The 21,784-nt window shown below is 35.3% G+C and overlaps 1 protein-coding gene across 4 annotated transcripts in view; it reads left to right on the top strand.

Annotated features, from left to right (window-relative positions):
- LOC126917933 (putative phosphatidate phosphatase) overlaps positions 1 to 21,784 on the top strand; it is a 60,544-nt gene that overhangs the window by 30,447 nt on the left and 8,313 nt on the right. For all 4 annotated transcript variants that reach the window (XM_050725369.1, XM_050725371.1, XM_050725368.1 and 1 more), the window contains exons 3-7: positions 693 to 797; positions 1,552 to 1,751; positions 14,175 to 14,232; positions 16,506 to 16,682; positions 17,646 to 17,741. In XM_050725369.1, coding sequence (XP_050581326.1) covers positions 693 to 797; positions 1,552 to 1,751; positions 14,175 to 14,232; positions 16,506 to 16,682; positions 17,646 to 17,741 — 636 coding nt within the window. The remainder of the gene's footprint in view (positions 1 to 692; positions 798 to 1,551; positions 1,752 to 14,174; positions 14,233 to 16,505; positions 16,683 to 17,645; positions 17,742 to 21,784) is intronic.

Here is a 21,784-nt window from a genome sequence, read left to right as displayed (position 1 = left end):
GACTTGTATAGTTTAGGTGATGCTCGATGGTAATGGAAGGAAGAGATTGTGTAGAATGTTATTGGTATAGATGGACCAAGTTTCTACAGCGAATCACGTTATAATGATTTAATGAAACGTCTTGTAGCTTGTGTGATTTTTGTTTAATATTTTTTACCACTTACCGATGTTCTCGTGACATGTGATTTGCCACCTCGAGGTTTTATTATATTTGGAAATATTACGCGTTCTCAGAGTAAAAGTATCGTTTAGATTTTTATTTTATTTGCGTTCTAAATTTAGTTGATGAATGTTCGAACCTACTTGTGTGCTTCTTCTTCGTGAAGATGAAGCAAAATCGAAATGAACTTGGTTGGATAGTAAATTGAATTTTTTACCACTGACAATCTCCTATCGGTATGGTGAATATTTTAAAGCAGCGGGATATTTTCCTTTCATTTATGTCCATAAAATATCCTGCCACAGTTTGACCGGAAGAAACTGAAATACCTTGTACAAATGACCATCGTGATTTCTAATCTATATCTCCCATTTAAAACTTCGTACCGTCGTAGATATCGTGAAAGTATGTACCAACGCAGATTATACGAGACATACGTAGTAAATGTGTCAAAGAAAGAGAAAAAATATGTCTTGGTCATCATTTAACCATAAAGTGTGATATTTTGTCATAGAGAAAAATTTTGTTGCAGATGATAATCGGAGAGTATCTTTACGCGAGATATTGCGACGCAGATTCGACGAAGATATTATTTGGCTACAACATACCACCATGGTTATGGGGTGCATATGAAAAGGTACACCTCTCAAGATATTTTTCTATTATGATATAAAGTATATCAACTCCTTTTTGCTCCATAGATATTCAATAGTACACAGTGTATCAAGTCTTTTTTCTTCCATAGATATTCAAACTATGAAATAGAAATGAAATAGAAAACAGATAGGATCCTAAAATCACATCGTGGAACCAAGGAAAGCTCGTGACTATCTTAAGAAGAACCTTTCTTCCCACGTTTTTAACACCTTTCTTTCCTATGTATACCTTCGTGAGAACAATTCCGAAACGCTCGCTTTTCTGTCAATATTTGGAAGATTCTTTGTTATTTGTTGCAAATATATTAGAAAGAAGGAAATCTGCAAACGCATACAGTTCTATTTTAAAGTTCGAGCTTATACAATAAAGTGTTTATTCAGATGTCTTTAAAATTCCAAAATTCAAGAATAACAATGAATATTAGATTCGTATATTAGAAAGATGGAAACGAATTATATTTCTGTGAAACGAATTCTAAAGAATACTCAAATGTCTCAATTTCCTTCAACGTTATTAAAAATTAAAATGTGTTTGCTTTATAGCAGAGAATTCTTTTTTAGTTTCTTCACGCGTGCTATCTGTAAATAAAAATCTTTGTAACATTGTTTATAATCATATTATAGTAATTCACGCACATTTTAAAATACATTTTTACAATTTTTACAATTCTTATAATTTTGTACAATTCTCATAATTCGTATTAGATTCTCACAGTAATATTTCTGATATTTCAGATTGGCATATTCGGTTTTGGAGCAGCAACAACTGTTTTAATCACCGACATCGCCAAATACACGATCGGCCGACTGAGACCCCATTTCATGACTCTTTGTGTGCCTAGCATTAATTGTAGCCTGCCTGAAAATCAGCACAGGTATATCGAGAACTACGTCTGCACCGAGAACATCTCGACCAGACTTCTAAAGGAGATCAGGTAAATACTTCTCTCTTTACGCGAGAAATCCAGCGACCCTTTTATTCGACAGTGCGGAAACTACCATTTAAAGCCACCGATAAACTTCGTGTAATACTCGTTCGACTTCAATCGGACAAGTTAATTAGCTTGCTCGAGTGCGAGTAATCTTAATGAAATTCAAATGACATTCAGAAAAGTCCGCGTCGTTTGAATTTTCTTTTTCTTCGCTTAGATTTTATTTCAATTCAATTAGATTCTATTTTAATCTCATTCGAATTCAATTAGATCTCCGATCGAAATTGATCTCTGAATTTTCCTTTGACTTTTGCAATGAAAAGAACAACCTGAGATTAGAAGATGAAAAATAAATGGGAAACAACTTTTGAAATAATTAAACAGCACCGATAGATTATATTGATCTGACGTATGATCGTTGATTTATCAAATATTATATTTTTTAACTTAATAATATTCTGCGAAAGCAATAATGATATTAATAATAAAATCATTAAAGTCTCTTGATCTATAATTTCATAAAAAGATCCTGTAAGAAGAAAAAGAGACAAATAAGCGTGCACTCCGATACTCTTGAATGATGGTGTATGTCGCAATGCGTTTACCTTTCTCGTTAAATTGCTGTATAATGACCGTCATTATGTACGGCCATGCCCCACCTTTCTGGTAATTTATCAATTTCTCTTCCATAAAAATCTTTCACTTCTTCGCTGAAACATCTCTTCAATTGCGCTCTTTACGGTACATTGCTTTTATTTTTCAAACGTGATTTACTTACGCGGATGAGACAATAAATATCGCCCCGTCTGGAAAATTCATAACGTCTTTGACAGTCGATATATCCTCTTTTCTATTTGCTAACATTGGAGGACGATTATTAATTATGGCGATGAATATTGGACGCCATAAAGGACGAAAGAAAAGAATGGAAGAAAAATCTCCAGCCGGAAGATACGAAAAAAATGTCCTTCGTCGTTTCAATTCATCAAAGTAATTGTATTTGTTGAAATACAAAATACAAAACTATTTACATCGTTCAAATATAATAGCGCAATTTAGTCTTAAAGAATGGATTTGCGATTTTCCGTCGATCGAGTTCAAAAGCGTGAATTCATTAAGCACCATAGACTCGAGAATTATTCACCGATCTCCCGCTGAGACTTTGTACATTTAACTGAATTCAAGTAGCTCAAATTTAAGTGCGATCATTCAACGTACCATGGTAGTGCCGTCAGTACGAAAATATGTAGCGCTTGCCATAGGAATTAACTAAATACGTCACGATTAAAGAATTTGATGTCCGTTGTGGAAGGATAATTTTCAGAAGTGGGATATCAGCTGAAACTAACGATTGCTATCGTTCGAGGAAACAGCAACTACTAACTGCCATTATATTGGGCAAATTATATTGAGAACTTCGAATAAATTGGTAGCGAAGTTTCATCGTTTCAAAAGGTTTAACCAAGACAGCCAATGATACTTTATATATCTACTGTATATGATAATAATCTAATAAATAAATTCCATTGTTCCGAGAGAATTTCAATAAAGTTAGAGATCGCAACTTTAGTCTCTTTGCATACAAAATGGATCTAATGTAATTCAGATGATAATAATCTAATAATTAAATTGCATCGTGTCGAAAGAATTTTAATAAAACCAGAACGTGTAACTTTAATCTTTTCGCATGCAAAGTGGACATAATTAAATCTAGATAGCAAGCTTTAATCCAGTAAATCCTAAATTGTACTACGTTATAGGCGAAGCTCGATAAAACCCATACAAGTACGAAGTCGCGAATTTGCATGGTGCGTGTTACACGGTTATATACTGGAATCATCGGTACGTTTAATTCGCGATTGAACATCTCGAATTGAGAATCTCCAGGGCAATACCCTTTTGGTATCTGAGATCGCAAAACATCGAATCGCGTGACGGTAACAATTGCGGGCGCAGTTGCGGAACAGCCTACGTAGAATTAAAGTTGATGGAAAGGAACGATCGCTTTCATTATTTTTTACACACTTAATGACCATGGAATGTATATGAAGAAACGAGAACCGACCAGTCAGAGTCGACCTCCTTTTTTCTCTTTTTAGTTATCGCGTTTTCACTTCGCTTCGAGGATAATTTCAGAAGGTGATACTTTATATTGAAATTACCCATGTAAATTTATCGACGCAACGATTGGAAAATATTCCACCAACAACGATCCTGATCTAATAAACATATCGATCATACTGATCTTTGGGATCAACTCGACACCTTAATTCTTAGTTTTCATTTTGAATATTTGTCCGAAGGCTTTCGTTCATATTTTTTGCCAAATTTTCTTTCGATATTTCGCCACCGTCTCTCCTCGAATTGTATCAATTTCTGCTTAGTTTACGATCAAAGTTTATCGTTCGCGTATTCTTTTATTCTCAGGCTTGCGATTTATATTATTCCTTTTATCAGCTTGATAATATTCCTCGCCTTGCTTTCGGTCATTTTCCAGTCTATAACACCAAGAAAAATAGAATCTAAGAGGAAACTTACCTCATCTACCACGTTCTACGACTGTTTCGTAGATTCTTCCGTGTTATATACATTCTGCGCATTCTTAAACCTTTAAATTCCCCATAAACAAGAGGTACGGTTATTCTAATATGTACTTCTGACTAGGCTGTCGACTTCTCTAGAAGATTCATGGGGAAGCTGCGAAACAGAACGCATAATACGAAAACGTGTAAAATACCGAAAGAACAGTACTCTTTCAGATGTGCAACGACTAAAAGAATTTTCCATCTTTATATCGACATAGAAATATGAATTTGCATAAATATCTTACTCTGCAATATTTCTATTCACAGAGCTATGAATTGCCATAAATAGTCTACTTCCGACCAATAACCGTGTGCACCTCATTTCGTCGAGGTCTGGTTACGATTCGTTGGATCGCGAAGTCATTGCCTGCTATTTGCTCTTCTCTTTGCTGGCTCGTTGCTTCGATAATCACTTTGATCCCTGGCCAGAACGTATTCGATCGGCTAGACATTATTATTTGCCTGTGCGTGCCTGTCTGTGAGTTTGTATGCGCGTATGGTTCAATCGCAACGGAATTTCGTCGGGCTTTTTGCCGGAGCCAGTGGCTCGAAGGCCGGTTTCAACGGATACGAGCAAAAAGGACCACTCTGGTGGCGGCAAATGACAATGAGCAGGGGCCTTGTACCCGCTGGCGATTCGCATGCACGGGATTCGATCCGAATCATGACCCACCGGGCCCTATTCGACCCGCAACGGAAACACTGTTACACGCAACAATTATCCTGAACGCACCTTAGTCATTGTCATGTTGACAACAATGCTACATTTCCCATTAAGCGTTTTTATTCGCATTTTTCACCCTCTGACTCTCTATCCATTGTTGGGTCGACGATTTCTTTCCAAAGATTTATTCCAGTCGAATAACTTTCGACCTTTTACTTTCCGGAGATCCGCGAAGGTTCGATTACATCGTTTCTTGAGTAATGTCGTATTTGTTAAGTGTATAAGCGAATAATTTTTCGGTGAAGCTCAAAGTTTGTAAAAAAATAAAAGAATGAAGATATAGCGGCAATTTTTTATTTTGAGTTTTAGAGAAATCTGAACAAGTTCCGAGGTACGTACTACAGTTCCTAATTTGCTATGCAAGCGGTGCTCCAGCCAAATGTTTACAACTTTTTGCGATAAAAGCGAAGATTTAACGGAAAATTCTGAAAAAATAAGAGTTCGCTTGGAGGTAAGAAGATTCGTGATAAACGAATATCTAAACAAATTATTCTACAATTTTATACGTCTATAATCTTTCGAAAAAGTATGAAGAAATTTGCCAATCCTTGGGAAAGTACAATTATTCTGAGACCTAAGTTTGCGGGATTTTTGGGTAGATCATTTATTCATGGAATTATCAACATTATCTTGAGAAATAAAAATTAACAATAATTTATAAAGATAAATAATTTATTACAATTGCAAAGAAGTGATAAGATACATAAAATGAATAGAAATAAAATATATAAACAAATTCAGCTACCAGAAGACTGACACGAACGATAATACGAGTCGTTGAATAGCGCACGATGCTCACTTTACTTTCGAAATTTCAAAATTGAAATTCTGAATTGAATTCAACGAAGTAAATAATATTTGGGTAGTGAAAGGCTGGCAGGTGTAAGCTCTCTCAGGTATGGGAATCACAAAGTCCAACACCTTCGTTTCGGAGAAATTAGACAATGAAAATTTCACCTGCAACTCAACGACCCATATCGCTGGCAGAAGGTTAAAGTATTCGTCGTTGCTTTCTATAACTTTGTCATCTTTCAGGCAAGTGACGGATTTCACCGTGAAAAGATGCTGTGTCTTTGGACAAGATCCAATCGTCAAGTGATTTTTGTATAATTGAAAAGATGTATCGGATAAGGTGTGTTGAATCGATCGGAACAAGTACGTAGTAATGGGGAAGCGTAATGTCTAGTGAATAAACTGACAGCTGCGAGACGTCTCAAACGAGACTCCTCGTGATGTCTTCCGCCGTAGAATCAGTGTGTGGTCTAGCGTTGTCACGTAGCAATTTCACAGTACGTCCTCCTTTGTCAGTGCCTTGGCTATTGGAAACAAAAGCTAAAAAGCACAACATTTTACCGTGGTGGAATTTGTTATTTTCTTGATAGATGTTGATGTAGATGCTTGAAACATTTTTAAATAATAACTTGTAGTGAAAAATAATTCATTATTCGCTTTTACACTTAATATATGTACATATGCAATGTTTTATGTATTATTTATGTAATTTATTCATGTAACTGTAAAAGTAAAAATCATTGTATGATATTCATTAATATATTATCTAACATTTCATCTTACTATTTTTATTTTATTATTTAAATATATATATAATATATAGTGTAGTAAATCATATATCAATAACATATTGTACGTTGTTTTCTAGAACTAGAACTATCCGTCGTTTTTGTATTAACACTAGAACTTAACACGAAGCTATTTCTACCACAACCAGTGAAAATGACTGGTTTTTCAAAAATACGTAATAATGGAATATTTTTATATTTTTTGATTTATTACTTTTTTACAGAAGGAATTCCATGTTATGTAGTACATTTTTGGTATTATTAATCCATCTGGGATCATGATCCCTAAACAAGGATTGACACATTTATAAAATTGTAGAACCAGTCGTTTTGACTGGCGTTGTATTTCTAGTGTTAGCATCTAGCGATCTGGCGATCGATCCGCAATTTTCCTGATAACTGGTATCGTCATATCGAACGATACGCAGTACAAATTTGAAAAACGTGTGGCGAGTTGGAAACTGGTTAATTGGGGTTCGATAAACAGATTGCAGGACCCTTTTACACTTCGACGAGTACCAGTCATTTTGAGTGGTATAAGTAGCCGTGATACAAAATTATTTTCAGTTTGAATACGTAAAAAACAAAATAAAATTCAGTATATTATTCTTTCAGTTATCGTTGCGAAAGTCATTACATCATTGCGGAAAAAAGATGTAACATGAAGTAGGAATTTTAAAATAAAATTGTAAAAGTTCTACTGGTAGTGTTAATAGCTTCCAATCGTTAACTGTATATTTCAGCTACTGACATTTGATTCTATCTTCGAACAATACTTTCCTTATTCCCATTTTCTTGTAATTCATCAATACATTTTGGCATGGATGGCATACGTTTCTTCGTACGAAGTAACATGAATTGCGCGAATTGTAGTTGGCACTAGTTGTATGTAAGTTCTTTTTAGCGCAATAATGTATGCATTTAGGTCGTTGAATCAAAGCGAACATATTTCTAATTCACATACGGTTTTGTAGCTATGAAAGGGCTAAGGCTAGTAGTCGCTGACGCAAACGTAGTCTTTTGCCACGAGTATTATAACTGATTGACATTGACGTCTTTTGCTAGCCTGTAATTGATCGTGGTACTACCGTCTTCACATATAGACAAGCGCATGCATATTAATTGCACGAGTCAACGTTGTTTGCATGCGAATTGTGTTATTAACGAAAGAATTAATAAAAATTCAACGCGTCAAGATAATAAAGCATTTTGATGTTTCCTTACGTTCCGAGAAATATTTTGCAATTTATTACACAAACGACATATCCAATTTTTTTTCCAAGTGTTTTTTTTTTTTTTTTCTTTGTAATTTCAAGCAGGAAGTCACATCATAAACAGTAAAATATCTTCCAGGTAACGTTCCTCCTGTAATATTTTTTGTTATTTTCATATTAGATAAATCCACGTTTCGTAGTGTTTTATTGTAGTTAGAAATACTAAAAACTTCAAAGACTCAAAGAAACTAAATATCCAAAAATTGCGTAAGAAATAATCGCGTTCAGGCTAAAGCTTTAAATTATTGTTCTATAATTGTAAAAATGTGCATGCTGTAAAAATTGTTTTATAATTTTAAAATATCTCTAATGTACACGATTCGAATCTAACTGGTCAATGTTCGATCCTACATACTTTTTAAGATGCTTACGCCCATCGCTACTTCTATTACAATTCAACGACCTGTAGGTCCAAAACAGTCGATATAAATTGACAATTCTTCTTCTGTTCTTTCGCTGTAGGTCTAAAATCGATTCTGCCGAAATCGTTCCATTTGTCAAAACACGTGCAGCTTTTAACAAGAGTGATTTATCTCCGGTTAGGCGGAGGTTGCCATACAGTCGACGCACTCTATAATTTTGGAGTATAATTCTTCGATTGTATAAGCTTGTAGGTAGCGTATAATTTTCTGGAAGCGTGTAATTCTTTGCTTGCCGATTTAAAGAATAGGAAGGGAGTATGCATTCGGCTGGAAGCTTCCGGTTTTCAACGTGTAATTATGGGTCCCCTTTCTGAATATCGCTTTTCGGTATACTTCGTCGTTATTTAATTTATTAGAATAATTGAATAGAACGACGCCTTGTTTCTGACTATGATTGTTATATTATATCGTAGACTGTCAGAATTGGACAATAAAAAGCGCTTCTGCCCTTATCGAGTATTTTAATAAAAATAACTCGAACGATACTGGCATTGGATTCACGATTTACATTTGGATGATTTGGTATTGTAATTCTTTTCAATGAAACGGAAAAATGAAAAGAATTTTAATTGTGTTTCATTGTGTTCGAATAAATTGTTTGACAGAGAAGAAATAACTTATTGCAAGAGTGATCATCTTATAATTAACATCGAATGAGTTATTCGATTAGAGGGAATTGTTGCGCTAATTTCCAAGGAAAAGTGGAAAAAGAAACATTGGATATAATGTTCAATATAATGTTCGACTTATAATTGCAAGAGACAGTTGCGATTAGTTTGAGCTTCTGATAAAGCTTTCGCATTTATGCTCGGCCAAGGTGTTCCGCTTTAATGTTCTTAATAAACATTTGAATCACGCATTTCACCACTTTCTTTCCTTTTCTTTTGAATATTTAACAGGATTTAATAAATTGTACCAAGCCTGCAGTTATAATTACAAACTTTTATAACGCCTCGCAGCTGCATAAAAAGGCAAGGTGGCATGAATATTAATATCATGATCTGTTTATGTTCCTGGAATTATAAACCGGACACATAAAACAGGATAATGACACGTAATTTTCATTAGCATTTTTACCGGAACTGGCAGTATTTTTAACGCATTCACAAATAACGCGCAACGTTATACGATTATGCGTGAAAGTTGATACATAGTCACTTTATACAATAATTTGCCATATATAATTATGCGTGAAAGTCGATGCATAATATCAAAATGTCAATGACAAGTATGCAGCATAAACATATATATATATATATATATCTATATACATACTATAAAATTACCGAGAGCATAACAGAGAATAAATATCGTTTTTCCCATTAAAATTTAACGTGCAAATAAATTAAGCGAAGAGGTTTATTAATTTACTATCAGCTTCTCAATATTTATTAATATTTTTATTCGATACGAGCGATATTTAATCAATATGATATCCCAATCAGAAATATCCCATCGTCACAAATCCAGTAACTTGGTATAACGACATGATTCGCAATAATTAAAGCGAACTACGCGTTCTTCGATATAAAACGGTGATTGTCGACACGTTAGAAAAACTAAATGACGGAGATAATAGAGACTGAATAGCGCAATTTCCGGTTCCGGGTAACCCCGTTCGACCAAAAAGGATCGAACTGCAAGGCGTAACTAAACGAACCAACCAACGGAGGAGGAGATTATTCCAGAGGCCCATTATGAAGCCCACAATCAGAAATTATACTCTCTTCCTCCTTTCTTCTTTCGTGTTCTTGTACCTCGAGGAAATTGTAGGAGCTCGTTATCGCGCGCACAGGAGAAAGAACGGACCTTTCTTTACCGGTAGCCGCCTCGCTATACACTTTCGTTCAAAAGTTAGGCATCGAGTAGCTCAAAAATAAGGACTCGCGTAACGTAATCTTGGCAACGAGTCTTTTCTCTAGTACCTGAGAAAAATTATTTTTTTATCAATTATTAAATTTATTTTATAAATTGAAATTATTCAACGGTTACATCGCATTGCAGCGCGTTGTATCTTCACGTTATATTACGCTCCTTTCGTACAATACGCGGTTCTTCCTAAAATCTATATTTCGCTCCGCGCACAATTCATGAAATGTACAATTTTAAACAATGATATTACAACAAACAATGATACGTCCAATTGTTCAATAGCGGGAACGTGTATTTTTTGGATAGTTTTATACAGAATGTCGAACGTTGTCGCTATATTCCACGGGACAAGATAAGACGACGAGTCAAGATACAAAATGTATAAATAAATGTCATTGGTAGCATTGTTAAGGAGTTATAGTAAAAAAAGAAAAAAAAAAAAGAAAGGAAAAGCGGTATACGAAATGAGCAGTAACGTGCCACGGTACAAGATAAGAATAGATCAGGCATATTTACATACAGTAGTAGTCACGAAGCATTATGCACAATACTTCTATAGATCCAGCTACAACTCCATTTCAAAATGATTACCATTCCTGTCAATACAAGAGTGACAGCGGCAAAAGATTGAATTTGTTATTCTTTGCAGTTCTCGTTTATTGCGTTGAAGTTGAAGTCGTACAAGTATTATGATACCTTGAGATTATTACTATATGTAAATGTTGCTGATCTATTCATACTTTGTACCGCGGCAATGTACGTTCGGTATCGCTCATTTCGTATGTCGTTCTTTATTTTTTTTACTGCAACTCTTTAACAACGTTTTCAATGACATATATTTATATGGCATTTTTTCCTTATCTTGACCTATAAAATACGCTGACAACGAAAGAACTGGGACGCAAAGAACAACGCACATAATGCAGACAATGGATTAAAAAACGGAATTTGCTCTGGAATAAATCATTGTTTGCGCTTGTCGTTTATTTAATCAATAACTTTTTTGTCAATCAACGACCTTCTAGTCAAAGTTGAATTACAAAATATTTCTTTATCTTATAAACGTAAAAGGAATAATGCTCGCTGTTAGGATTATCAATTCGATGATATTTTTACTGATAATCAATAGTGACAATTTTTATCGATTTGTTTGTGGATCGAAACCAACGAGGTAGTTGCAACCTCGAAACAGGTGATCCCTAACTTTTGACCGACAGTGTAGACGCACCGAAGTGTATCACGGTTCATCCGCCCTTTGCGTGTGCTGGGACAGTTTTATGTATAGAAAGATTTGAGGAATCGACGATAAAAGGCTGACAGAGAATTCATTCATACGTCCCACCCTCCGACTCGTTCAACCAAAGGGGACCAGCGTTTCCTCATCTTCCGGACTATAGTATTTCTACCACGCTTAGCCTCGTGCTCATCGTGCCTTCTGCGAATTGCCTTAATTCGGTGTCGGTTAGGATACCAGTTTTTTTAGAAACCATTATGTTATTGCGTTTGGAACTGTCTCGTTTGTTAGCGTCGAGTATGTTTGGAAGATAGCAGGCTTTGTTGAGTTTCTTTCTAGTGCCTTAAATATCAGGGTTATTTAACAGCTTCTTAGTACTTTCGACACCCGGTAGTATTACGTTTTATCGTGTTTATTTTTGTATATTCGTATCTATATCGTATATTTATTTTGTTTTTCTTTCTTGTATGTTTTATTCCGCGTATTTTATTTCTCAACCGACACTGTTGGTTCGCAGGTGATTGAAATTGTTTGGATTAGATTCGGATCAGATTGTATAATCTCAATTTGTTCTCTGCGCTTTACTACAGGAGAAATCAACGGTAGAGGAATAAAGATAAAAGTTTCTTTTATAAACAGATCTTAAATTCTGATGGCAAATTGACGGAAAGCTTTCGATTTTATCCGCAACAGTCAACATCCAGAGGAATACGCGTCGTTGTCCGACTATAAGTGTCTATTCTACTTAAAATTCTTCTTCCAGTTTAGAAGCTATTACGTGTAATACTAAATCTTCGTTCTATTTACATGATTATTCAAAACACACGGTATTAGAAGGGATTACATTTTATATACCCCGTGACCAGCAGAATAAAGCGATAAAATGCTCACTGCTGATAGCTCCCTGATCTCCACTCCTTTTTATCTTCCAGAAATCTCAAGTGGCTAATAAATGCTGCAATTATCGGCAGGTAAATTAGTTTCCACAACAGATACGCATCTTAATGGAAGAATAAAAGAAAGAGAGCAGGGGAAAGCAGTTTCCCCGAATAATTACTTATTCAAACAATCAACCGGAACGAACAGCCCACGAGCACGCATTAAAAGGGACTAAAAAGTTGAGCTTGGCAAATATTGCCACGGCGCCGAGGGAGAAAAGAGAAAACAAAGGAGAGAAAGATAAATAGAGGGAAAGGGTAGATAATGTCCGATTAAAGGTGCAGTTTTTTGATGGCCAATTACTCTTACAGATAGAGGCCTGAGTTCGCTCAGCCCCTGCCTTCTATCTCTTCCTCTTTTATCCTCTCTTTCTCTTCCTCTTTTATCCTGCTGTTCGTCTTGGTACTCCCATCGGAACATCTTCCGCCGAATCTTTACGATCCGCGCTTCGGGGTACGCGTTGCTCGATTGTAATCGCCACGGAACACGCCCTGGAATTAATCCTGATAAAATTAATAGGGTCCTATTACCAAACGCGTGTACTGCCTGGAACAGCAGAGTCAGTTCCTCTGCTTTTGTTGTACATATGTCGCTGTATTATATTTACAAAATTGATGTATTATATTATAAGCATAATAACTGGCTTGCAACCTCTTTTCGATTCAATTGCCATCACTTAAGGTTCCGCGAACTTCTCCATCCTTCCTTTGTAGGAACTTGGCTGGTTGAACGTATCGGAGTATCACAACACGTTCTGCGAGTAATTGTCATAACATAGACCGCGAATTTTTATGCATTTGCGCGAAATTTAAAGGCACAAGAGCGCGCACAATGCGTATAACAGCAGCTGTTACGATATTTGGACAATGAAACGAATTTCTATTTACGTTCCATTTCTTTAAAAGGAATTTCAATTCGCCTAAGTATCCGCGCTCCAATGATAAATTTAGTAATTAAATAATAAATGGGTCTCATTAGCAAATGAATGTACTGGCTTGGTTAGACTGTTTTCCTGTTTTTATTATTTTAGCTATCGATGTATCGCATTTATAAAATTGGCGTATTATATTATGACCAATAACGCGATCTTTGTTAGACTAAATCGACGTCATACAAACTTCCGCGAACTTTTCAATCTTTTCTTTATTTCTATCGTATTAGGCATTTTTATTATATATTCCCAGAATCGATGTATTATATTATAATCAACAACGTGCTTTCTGTTAGGGATCGATTAACAATATTAAAAATACAAACTTCTCAATCCTTTCTTGTCTTTTAATTCATTGGTTAAACATATTAATATTACCTCGTGAGCACATCGCTGATGTTTACGCGGTTTTTATGGGAAATTTCAATGCACAGAAATGCGTGGAATGTACGTAAGCCTGTGTATAAATATGCCGAGTACAGTAAATTCATAGAAATATGTGTTTATAAAAATATGAAGCTGCAGAAACATCCACGATCTATTTATGAGTAACACAGTTTTTCGATAGCTTTTCTATGAACAAAGAAAAATTTTTTTTTATGGGAAATTTCAATGCACAGAAATGCGTGGAATGTACGTAATGTACGAAAGCCTGTGTATAAATATGCCGAGTACAGTAAATTCATAAAATATGTGTTTATAAAAATATAAAGCTGCGGGAACATCCGCCATCTATTTATGAATAATACAGTTTTTCGATAAGAAAATTTGTCTGTAGCTTTTCTTTGAACGAAGAAAAATTTTGATAGGAACAACGTATGAAATTTATTTGACACGGTATAATTTATAACGTTGATCGTTTCAGATTATCCTTTCCCTCAGGACACTCGTCATTCTCGGCCTACACGATGATCTACCTCGCGGTAAGTTCCTCCTTTTCGTTCGTCTTTTCTTCGAATTTATGATTATGTACGATCGCCTGATTCCGTTATCGATCCATTTTTTTTTTTCTACGATGAGAAATTTGAATGGCAGCAACGGGATATCTGCTTGATAGTTTGGAATTTTTATCTTCTTTCTCAAAGTCGGATGGTAATTACTTATTTTATGCTATTTTCTAAGTTGGAAGTAGGAAGAGTTGATCCCAAGCTCACTGTGATTTTTTACGTTATGGTGCTTGATGATTTTTATAATTACGTATGCTCAGTAGATATGTAAATTTTCATAGATTAAAATGTAAAATTATTTTAAACGTTATGTATTTGGAAAAAGAAAATAGTACACGTTGTTTTATTTCGATCAAAGTTTCGTGTTTTGCTTGCAACGTTAGTTTCACACGGTGAAAATATCCTTATGTACATTGTAAATCTAAAATATTATTCTTATCTTGTATTATCTGTTCCGCGATTGATATTAATTGTCAATTAAACAGATAGCGGATGAGACTTAATGCTTATCAAATGCTTTAAATTTCTTTAAATACAAAATATACATGACAATTGATGAACATCAATTGAAATTAAAAATAGTATTTAAACAGAGGAAGCAAATAAAATTTACGTTCTTTTTAATTACGTTCAGCGTTTACTTTTCAAGTTGGTTGCAAGTTATAGGTATGATATAAGATTCTTTTACTTTGTCACGAGCAAAATTATGAAATGCTTATTTAATGTTTATGTCATTCTCTATATCCGAAGCGAACAACTCAGAGAAATAAATGAGTACCACAACATAAATGTGTAAATGAGTACTTTGTTATTTCTTTACACGTGTGTATCATTATGATATCAAGCATTACGTAACGTGCGTAAAAAATCCACCTTATACGACGTCTTTGTGCATATTTCCCTTTTTAATTTCAACATCATTGACATACGGAACATTTATTATTATGTTAACGTGCCTATAATTTTTCAATTACTTTTACGAGAATTTAACCAAATGATTATGTATATCGATGGTCATTTGGTATCGACCATTAATTAACGATAATTGTTTTACGAAGGAGCTGCAATTTACATAATTTAAAGATATAATTCGAAGCTATCGTAATTTTTATTAAGTAGAATTCCATATATTTTTATCTTTCCGGCGTTCTGACAATTTTTTTGCTCGAAAACAATTTATATGATAATAGATCGACTAAAGTTTGAAAAAAATTACGAATACATGAATATAAATGGCAAGTGGAAAGCGCAAAATCGACAATTATTTCCAGTTCGTTCTGTTTCTTTTTTGAGAATAATGACGCTACTGTCAGCACTCGTTTCAACTCCTGTCCGTCGTTTATGCAGCATCCAATCGTCTATCTTCTTTACTCTCTTTATTTGCAGCGGCGAATAACCATACAACGTTGTTTATCCTGAAATATTTCCAATAATCTCCTTCGAGACATTTCTGTCGATGCCACTTTCCAGCTTTTCTCTGCAAGATCAACAATCGAAAATCAACAGTCTCGTGAATTCCATTCACAGATCAACATCGTTCGAACTATCATTTGATCGATGGTACTTTCCAGCTTTTTCCTCTTTCGCAAGATCAACGATCGAAAATCAACAATCTTGTAAATTCCATCTACAAATCGACATTATTTGTACTATCGTTCATATGTCCTAACATTTGTACGTAAATTTACACGATATTCTCTCTTGTCAAGTGCTAAATTCGTACTTCCAACGGGCTTTGTAATGTATTTCTCAGATTCAGATTTATAAAAAATTTACACAAATATCCCGACGATTCGTACGTTCGACTAACGGAAAACCGAACGAAAAAACTAACAGTTTTACCGTGGAATTTCTTGGCACTCAACGCGCGTCACCTCCCGTTAGATATTTTCTTACAACGAGAAAGATCTTTTTCTATTGTAATTTTCTTGGAACCGAAGAGGAAAATCGAGATACGAAAATACGAGACCGACGGTAGAGTTAAATTCGTTGCTGAAAAGATTGACATACGCGTGACACACGATTGGCTAATTTCGCACTTTCGAAAAACCACGTTTCATCATCGCCAACCTACTATGCTTCGCCTTTATCTCGCAGATTGCATCGCACACACCTTTTACTTTCTCTGCTTTTTTACAGTGTTGACAATACCACGTTACGAGGACAAAAAATGTTCCATTTCCATAATAACTCTTTCAATGGTGTGTGCAATTTCTGTATGTTTGTTTTGTTTCTATGGTGTTCTATAGCTGTACTTACAATTAAGGATGACATGGAAGGGTAGCAAGCTGTTGAAACACTTCCTGCAACTTCTGTGTATACTTATGGCCTGGTTCACGGCATTGTCACGAGTTTCTGATTATAAACATCACTGGAGCGATGTTCTGGCCGGCTCGACCCTTGGTACCATCGTGGCACTAGTCGTGGTGAGTATTATTCTCCTTAACTATCCCATTGTGCGATCGTAAATTACACGCGATCGTGAATATGAAATATACGATGTATCGAGTTCGAACTTTTACGACCTCCGTTGGCCGTATTCGCTCGTGGAAACTAATCGGCAATACCGAGACGCTCTGCGTACATACAATGCAACTCTAATTCATCTGCATTCTATTTATTCGAGGGAAATTTCACTGGGTCAGCCTGTGTACGAAAATCGCAGCAGAGAAACGCGAATACGTATCCGTTGATTTTTCTATTTTAACGTCGCCTCGCGATTAAGAGGCAGAGAATTGGAAATGAAAAGAACGTTTTACGTTTTAACGTTGTTAGGTCGTTAACGTCTTTGAAAAATAGCTGCTTCACGTTTAAGCGTTCCATGTTTTAATATTACGACGAGCAATATTTTGATTGTTTCGAAGAGGATGCGAAAATATACGTTTAACGATCCAAGATCAGATATAAGCACAATTTTTGGTAATAGAAGATCGATCGATATTTAACATCGAACGTTAAAACTGCTTGCCTATGTGAAACGGAAAATGTGATTTATTTCGTTGTATTATATCACGTGTTAGAAAATGAGCAAATCGTGGACTATCGTGTTTGCAGCCGTGTGATCTATATATGTGACATACGCGAGTCTCCCAGAAGCGAAATCGATCGACTCCATTTTCAGTCAATTTCCTCAATTTCACCTGCACGATTAACGTCCAATTCAACAACGAAGAGAAAGAAAAAGAAAAGAAAAGAAAATACTTCCGCAAGTTCGCAGACAAACTTGAAAAATAGCGTTTGGTAAATTTCAAAGATAAATGACATCGTCACCTCCTTCTGCTTTTCAATTTACCGAATTGATCGATAGTGGCCTTTGAACGGCTCGCGTAATTCCCGAACAAACACACGGCTAATAATAATCAGACGATCTTGGAATCATTTTTTTGCAGGCGAACTGCGTGGCGAACCTGTTCAAAGATCGGAGTCATTGCTTGATGGAAGAGAAACGCCGTGCAGCCGATTACGAAACAGGGGGCGGTACACAGGTGAATAATGGCTCTACTAATCGCAACTGTTGACCTAACGAACTAGCTCTTCGCTTGCTGACCACACCAAGACCGTGACTCGTCTTCTAATTGTCTCTGGGGAGCTAGTCTGGTCTCAGGGAACAAAAGCACATGCTACTGGCCGCCTGAAGTCGAGTTATATGAAAAACGTACGGTGTCCGAATGTCGGTGTCGCGAATTTTATTGTTCGACAGCGAAACTGCCTTACGCGCTGCTGGGGACCCTTCATCATCCGCCCACCTTCTCGGCGATTCTTCTAGACGTAGCCTGTTTCAACATGATCCATCATAATCATCATAATCATAATCAATCGGCTGGTGTTCCATGCTGATCGAATTCCAATTAAAAAGAAAAGAAAAACAAAGATAAAGGAGCAAAAAAGCAGCAATATTTCACGGGATGAAACGGATTATTTGATGTACGAATTTCTCTTTTTCATACGATGCTTTACGACCAAGCTTCTTTTATCAACGTTCTCTACTTCCCATCGAGCTTCTGTGGTCAGTTTTAATACAAACCCTCGTCTTTTATTATATGTCCTAAGTGTCCCTTTAACGATCCAATCGATAAGCAAGCGATTTTACGTGGAAGAACGAGTGGAAAGCACAGAGTTAACATTTTCTCGCGTGATACTTCGTTGCCGTGAAAACGAAATTCGGAAGTTTATCAATTATCAATTAAACGCGTCGAAACTGTATTCTCGCGAAAACGAGGCCGGTTCAATTTTAATTGAACATTTTTCGCTTGTTTCCGCGCCTAACGATACAACGTGCTTCCATCGATCGTTTATTCGTATTTATCGGTAATTAGCTAAGCTCGCGTATCGGCACGTTCTGAAATTCGATTCTATCAAAAACGAAGCACCGTATGAGTAAATTTTGTTTTATACTGTCCACCTATTTTTTTCCACGTAGAATCATCCCCTTGCCGATTGTGCCGTGGTTACCGGGACAACCTGTATTTCGTTTCTTTTTTCCTTACTTTTCTCTTTTGGTGGAAGCGAAGAGCGAACTATACATATATTATATGTGTCTTGTAGATGTCCTAGCTTTGTTGAAGGGACGTTCGTGTTATCGATACGTCGTCGTTATCCCTTATTTCGTCCAAATTGTCCGTTCGAGGAAGATCTAGCACAGATCTGGTTCTTGTTATTTTATGTCTATTTTAGATGGTGATGTTTCTTTTTATTTTTTAGCCGATTTTATCGATGAGTAACCGAATTATTGCTTATACGTATAATTCGTTGTTAGCGCAATGATAGGCAAATACCGTTAATCTCTTATCGATAGTCGCGTTTAATGCGAGAATTTTTGTACAGGCAATGCAACCGTGTTTGTAGTTTCAGCGAAGATGTATTTATTTCTTGTTGAACGTTATTTATTTATAGACAGGGAGAAAGAATAAGCGAGCAAATATTTTTCCCCTGATTGTAGAGGATATATTGCTCGTTGTTCGCGAGAAGGCACGCTATATTTTTTAATTGGAAAGGAGAGCAGGCAAACGCGGTGTTAACGTTCATTTTTATTCTTGTACTATATTTTGGTAGATATTCTTGTTGGTATCTGGTGCTCTTGATCCTACTTACGCTAAAGTTGTTTAACTTTAAAAAACGTACTACATATGCTAAGATACGAAAGACGATTTTATTTTCTTCTTCTTTCTTTCTTTTTTTGCGCTTAATTAGTGTCGAATTTCTTGAAAAGGTCGCAGAGGTAGCAAAATTTTCAGTATTGATCATTTTTTATCCTATACGTATACTATATTATAGTATGTCATTGAAGATGCACGATGAAGCACGCAAATATCATTCGTTGCTTGTTGGACAATTATGGTACGTATTGTTAGGTTTGCAAGTTTATTGTAGATTTAAATATAAATAATTGAGCGACTCGGACGGAAAGTGGTACAAGCGATAATATCTTTAATTTGAGATACTTAGAAATAAATTTCTATATAGAAAAGTCTGTATGCGTTGAACATTTCCAACAAATTATATTACAGAAAGCAACATAATTGCTTTTGCATTTTATTATACGACTAATATATGTATAAGCTACTACTCAGAAGCAGAAGAACGATAGAAAGAATTAGCTAAAGATACGTGAATTATTTCTTTCAATCTGTTCGTTTGCTCCATACGAATAATTGTATGGTTGTTAAAAAAGAAAAAGGCACACTTGTACCGCTTCTCCGTCCAGTCTCCTGATCTTCGTTCAATGTGATCGTTTACGAATACATTTGCACAATATTATCTTAAGAATATGTTTAAAAAGAAAACACAGAAAAAAAAGATATCCGTAAAGAAAGATCTCCGATAGCATGGAGAGATTCGCGTTTATTTGAATCTCTGGTTCAAATTCGAAAGCAATGGAATCTGTTGTAATAGCAAATATATGATGCAATAATAAGTGGACTGTTCATTACGAACGTTTAATGCAAAGTATTACAGTAAAGGTCGTTAGTTAAATAAAAGGAAGGAGCAAGTAAGCGAATTAGTAATAAAAATTAGAAAAACTCCACGGAGCTATGTATAATCCTATTTGAATTTACAATCGTAGATCGTAACAGCATTTCGAATCTGTATACATTTCTAGATTATGAAAGTATAGGTTCTTAAATATTATACAGTAGACGTACGTGTTTAGAGGACGAGAGGAAAGAGTGGAAAAGGCAGAAAAGTTAGGAGACGACCCTCTCGCCCATTGATTTTCTATTAAAACTTTTTACGTAATTCGGATAGCCGACGTACTAGGTATGCGTGTTAGCGTCTCTAAATCATTTTCGATATAATTATATAGATACGATTTACGTATGATATACGCATACTAACGTATGCATGGTGCTTTGAAGCTTCACAAGGTGAGCCACGTAAACCGTTACAATAGCCAAATATCTTTGACCATTTCATTTGATGAAACGAGATATTATGAAACTATATGTTGGACAATTTATTTCAAAACGTATGGAAAAATAACAGACGGATGAACGATGAGTGAAAGTCTTCGAACATTTCGGGTTTCTCATGAAACAAAGTATCACCAGACTCTACAGCGTGTGCCAATCTCTTTTACAAGAAACGATGTTAGAATACTGCATAGATGAAAATAAGGAAAGAATGTCATACAAATATGAACTCTTAAATGATTTATTGAAACAGTGAAAATATCTCTTACTACAGAATGTTAAAGGGGATTCAAGGAAAATCCATTTAGGAAAGGTTTTTAAAAAAGTTAAGAAACAGAAGAGATGATCCTCAATACTCAAGGTTTACCCTACATGTATATAAAAGAATCGTATGTATAGTGATATGAAAGTTTCAACACGATAATTTGATTTGTAATAATTGCGTGACTCACTCTGTGTAGAAGTAGAACCAAGATGTTCTACTATACGGCATTGCTGTATCATCAACTGGAAGTATTGTGTACCTGTACACTGTTGTAGTAGACAAAACCGTGTACGTTTATATGTTAAGATAGAAATGTTTATTTATTTTATAAAGGATATATATATATACATCGTATATATATCGTATATTCGATTCGTTAACGAAAAGAATGTCAGAAAGAGACCAATAAGTGATATTTCAATTATTGTCTTCACCCATGGCCACTACTATGCTAACCATAGCGAAACTATCGTGATAATCGAAAGCAAAGATTCTTCAGAGCAAATCTCCCTTTCTCATCATTTTTATTTTCATTTCAAGTAAAAAATCTTGTGTAAATGTATTATTCGTTCAGGTTTTCCTCATTTCTTTCTAAATCGAATCGTCGTATTAAGATAAAATTGCGTTCGATGGATCTGGAAAATTCGTAGCAAAATATCTGAGTTTCGTACGTAGTCTCGATCGAACTAGATGAATCACTAAACGAATTACCATTTCCTTCGCAGCATTTGCTTTTTTCTAATCTATTTTTAAGACAACCAATCGCAAAGCAATGTGATTGTTCTTAATCAAGACGATCATCTTCGTACATCTTTAAAATTATTTTGCTCTCGAAGACAACATTGTTGCCTTT

The sequence above is a fragment of the Bombus affinis genome, chromosome 6, assembly GCF_024516045.1.
Source record: "Bombus affinis isolate iyBomAffi1 chromosome 6, iyBomAffi1.2, whole genome shotgun sequence".
Lineage (NCBI taxonomy): Eukaryota > Metazoa > Arthropoda > Insecta > Hymenoptera > Apidae > Bombus > Bombus affinis.
This window is presented reverse-complemented; position numbering and strand designations above follow the sequence as displayed.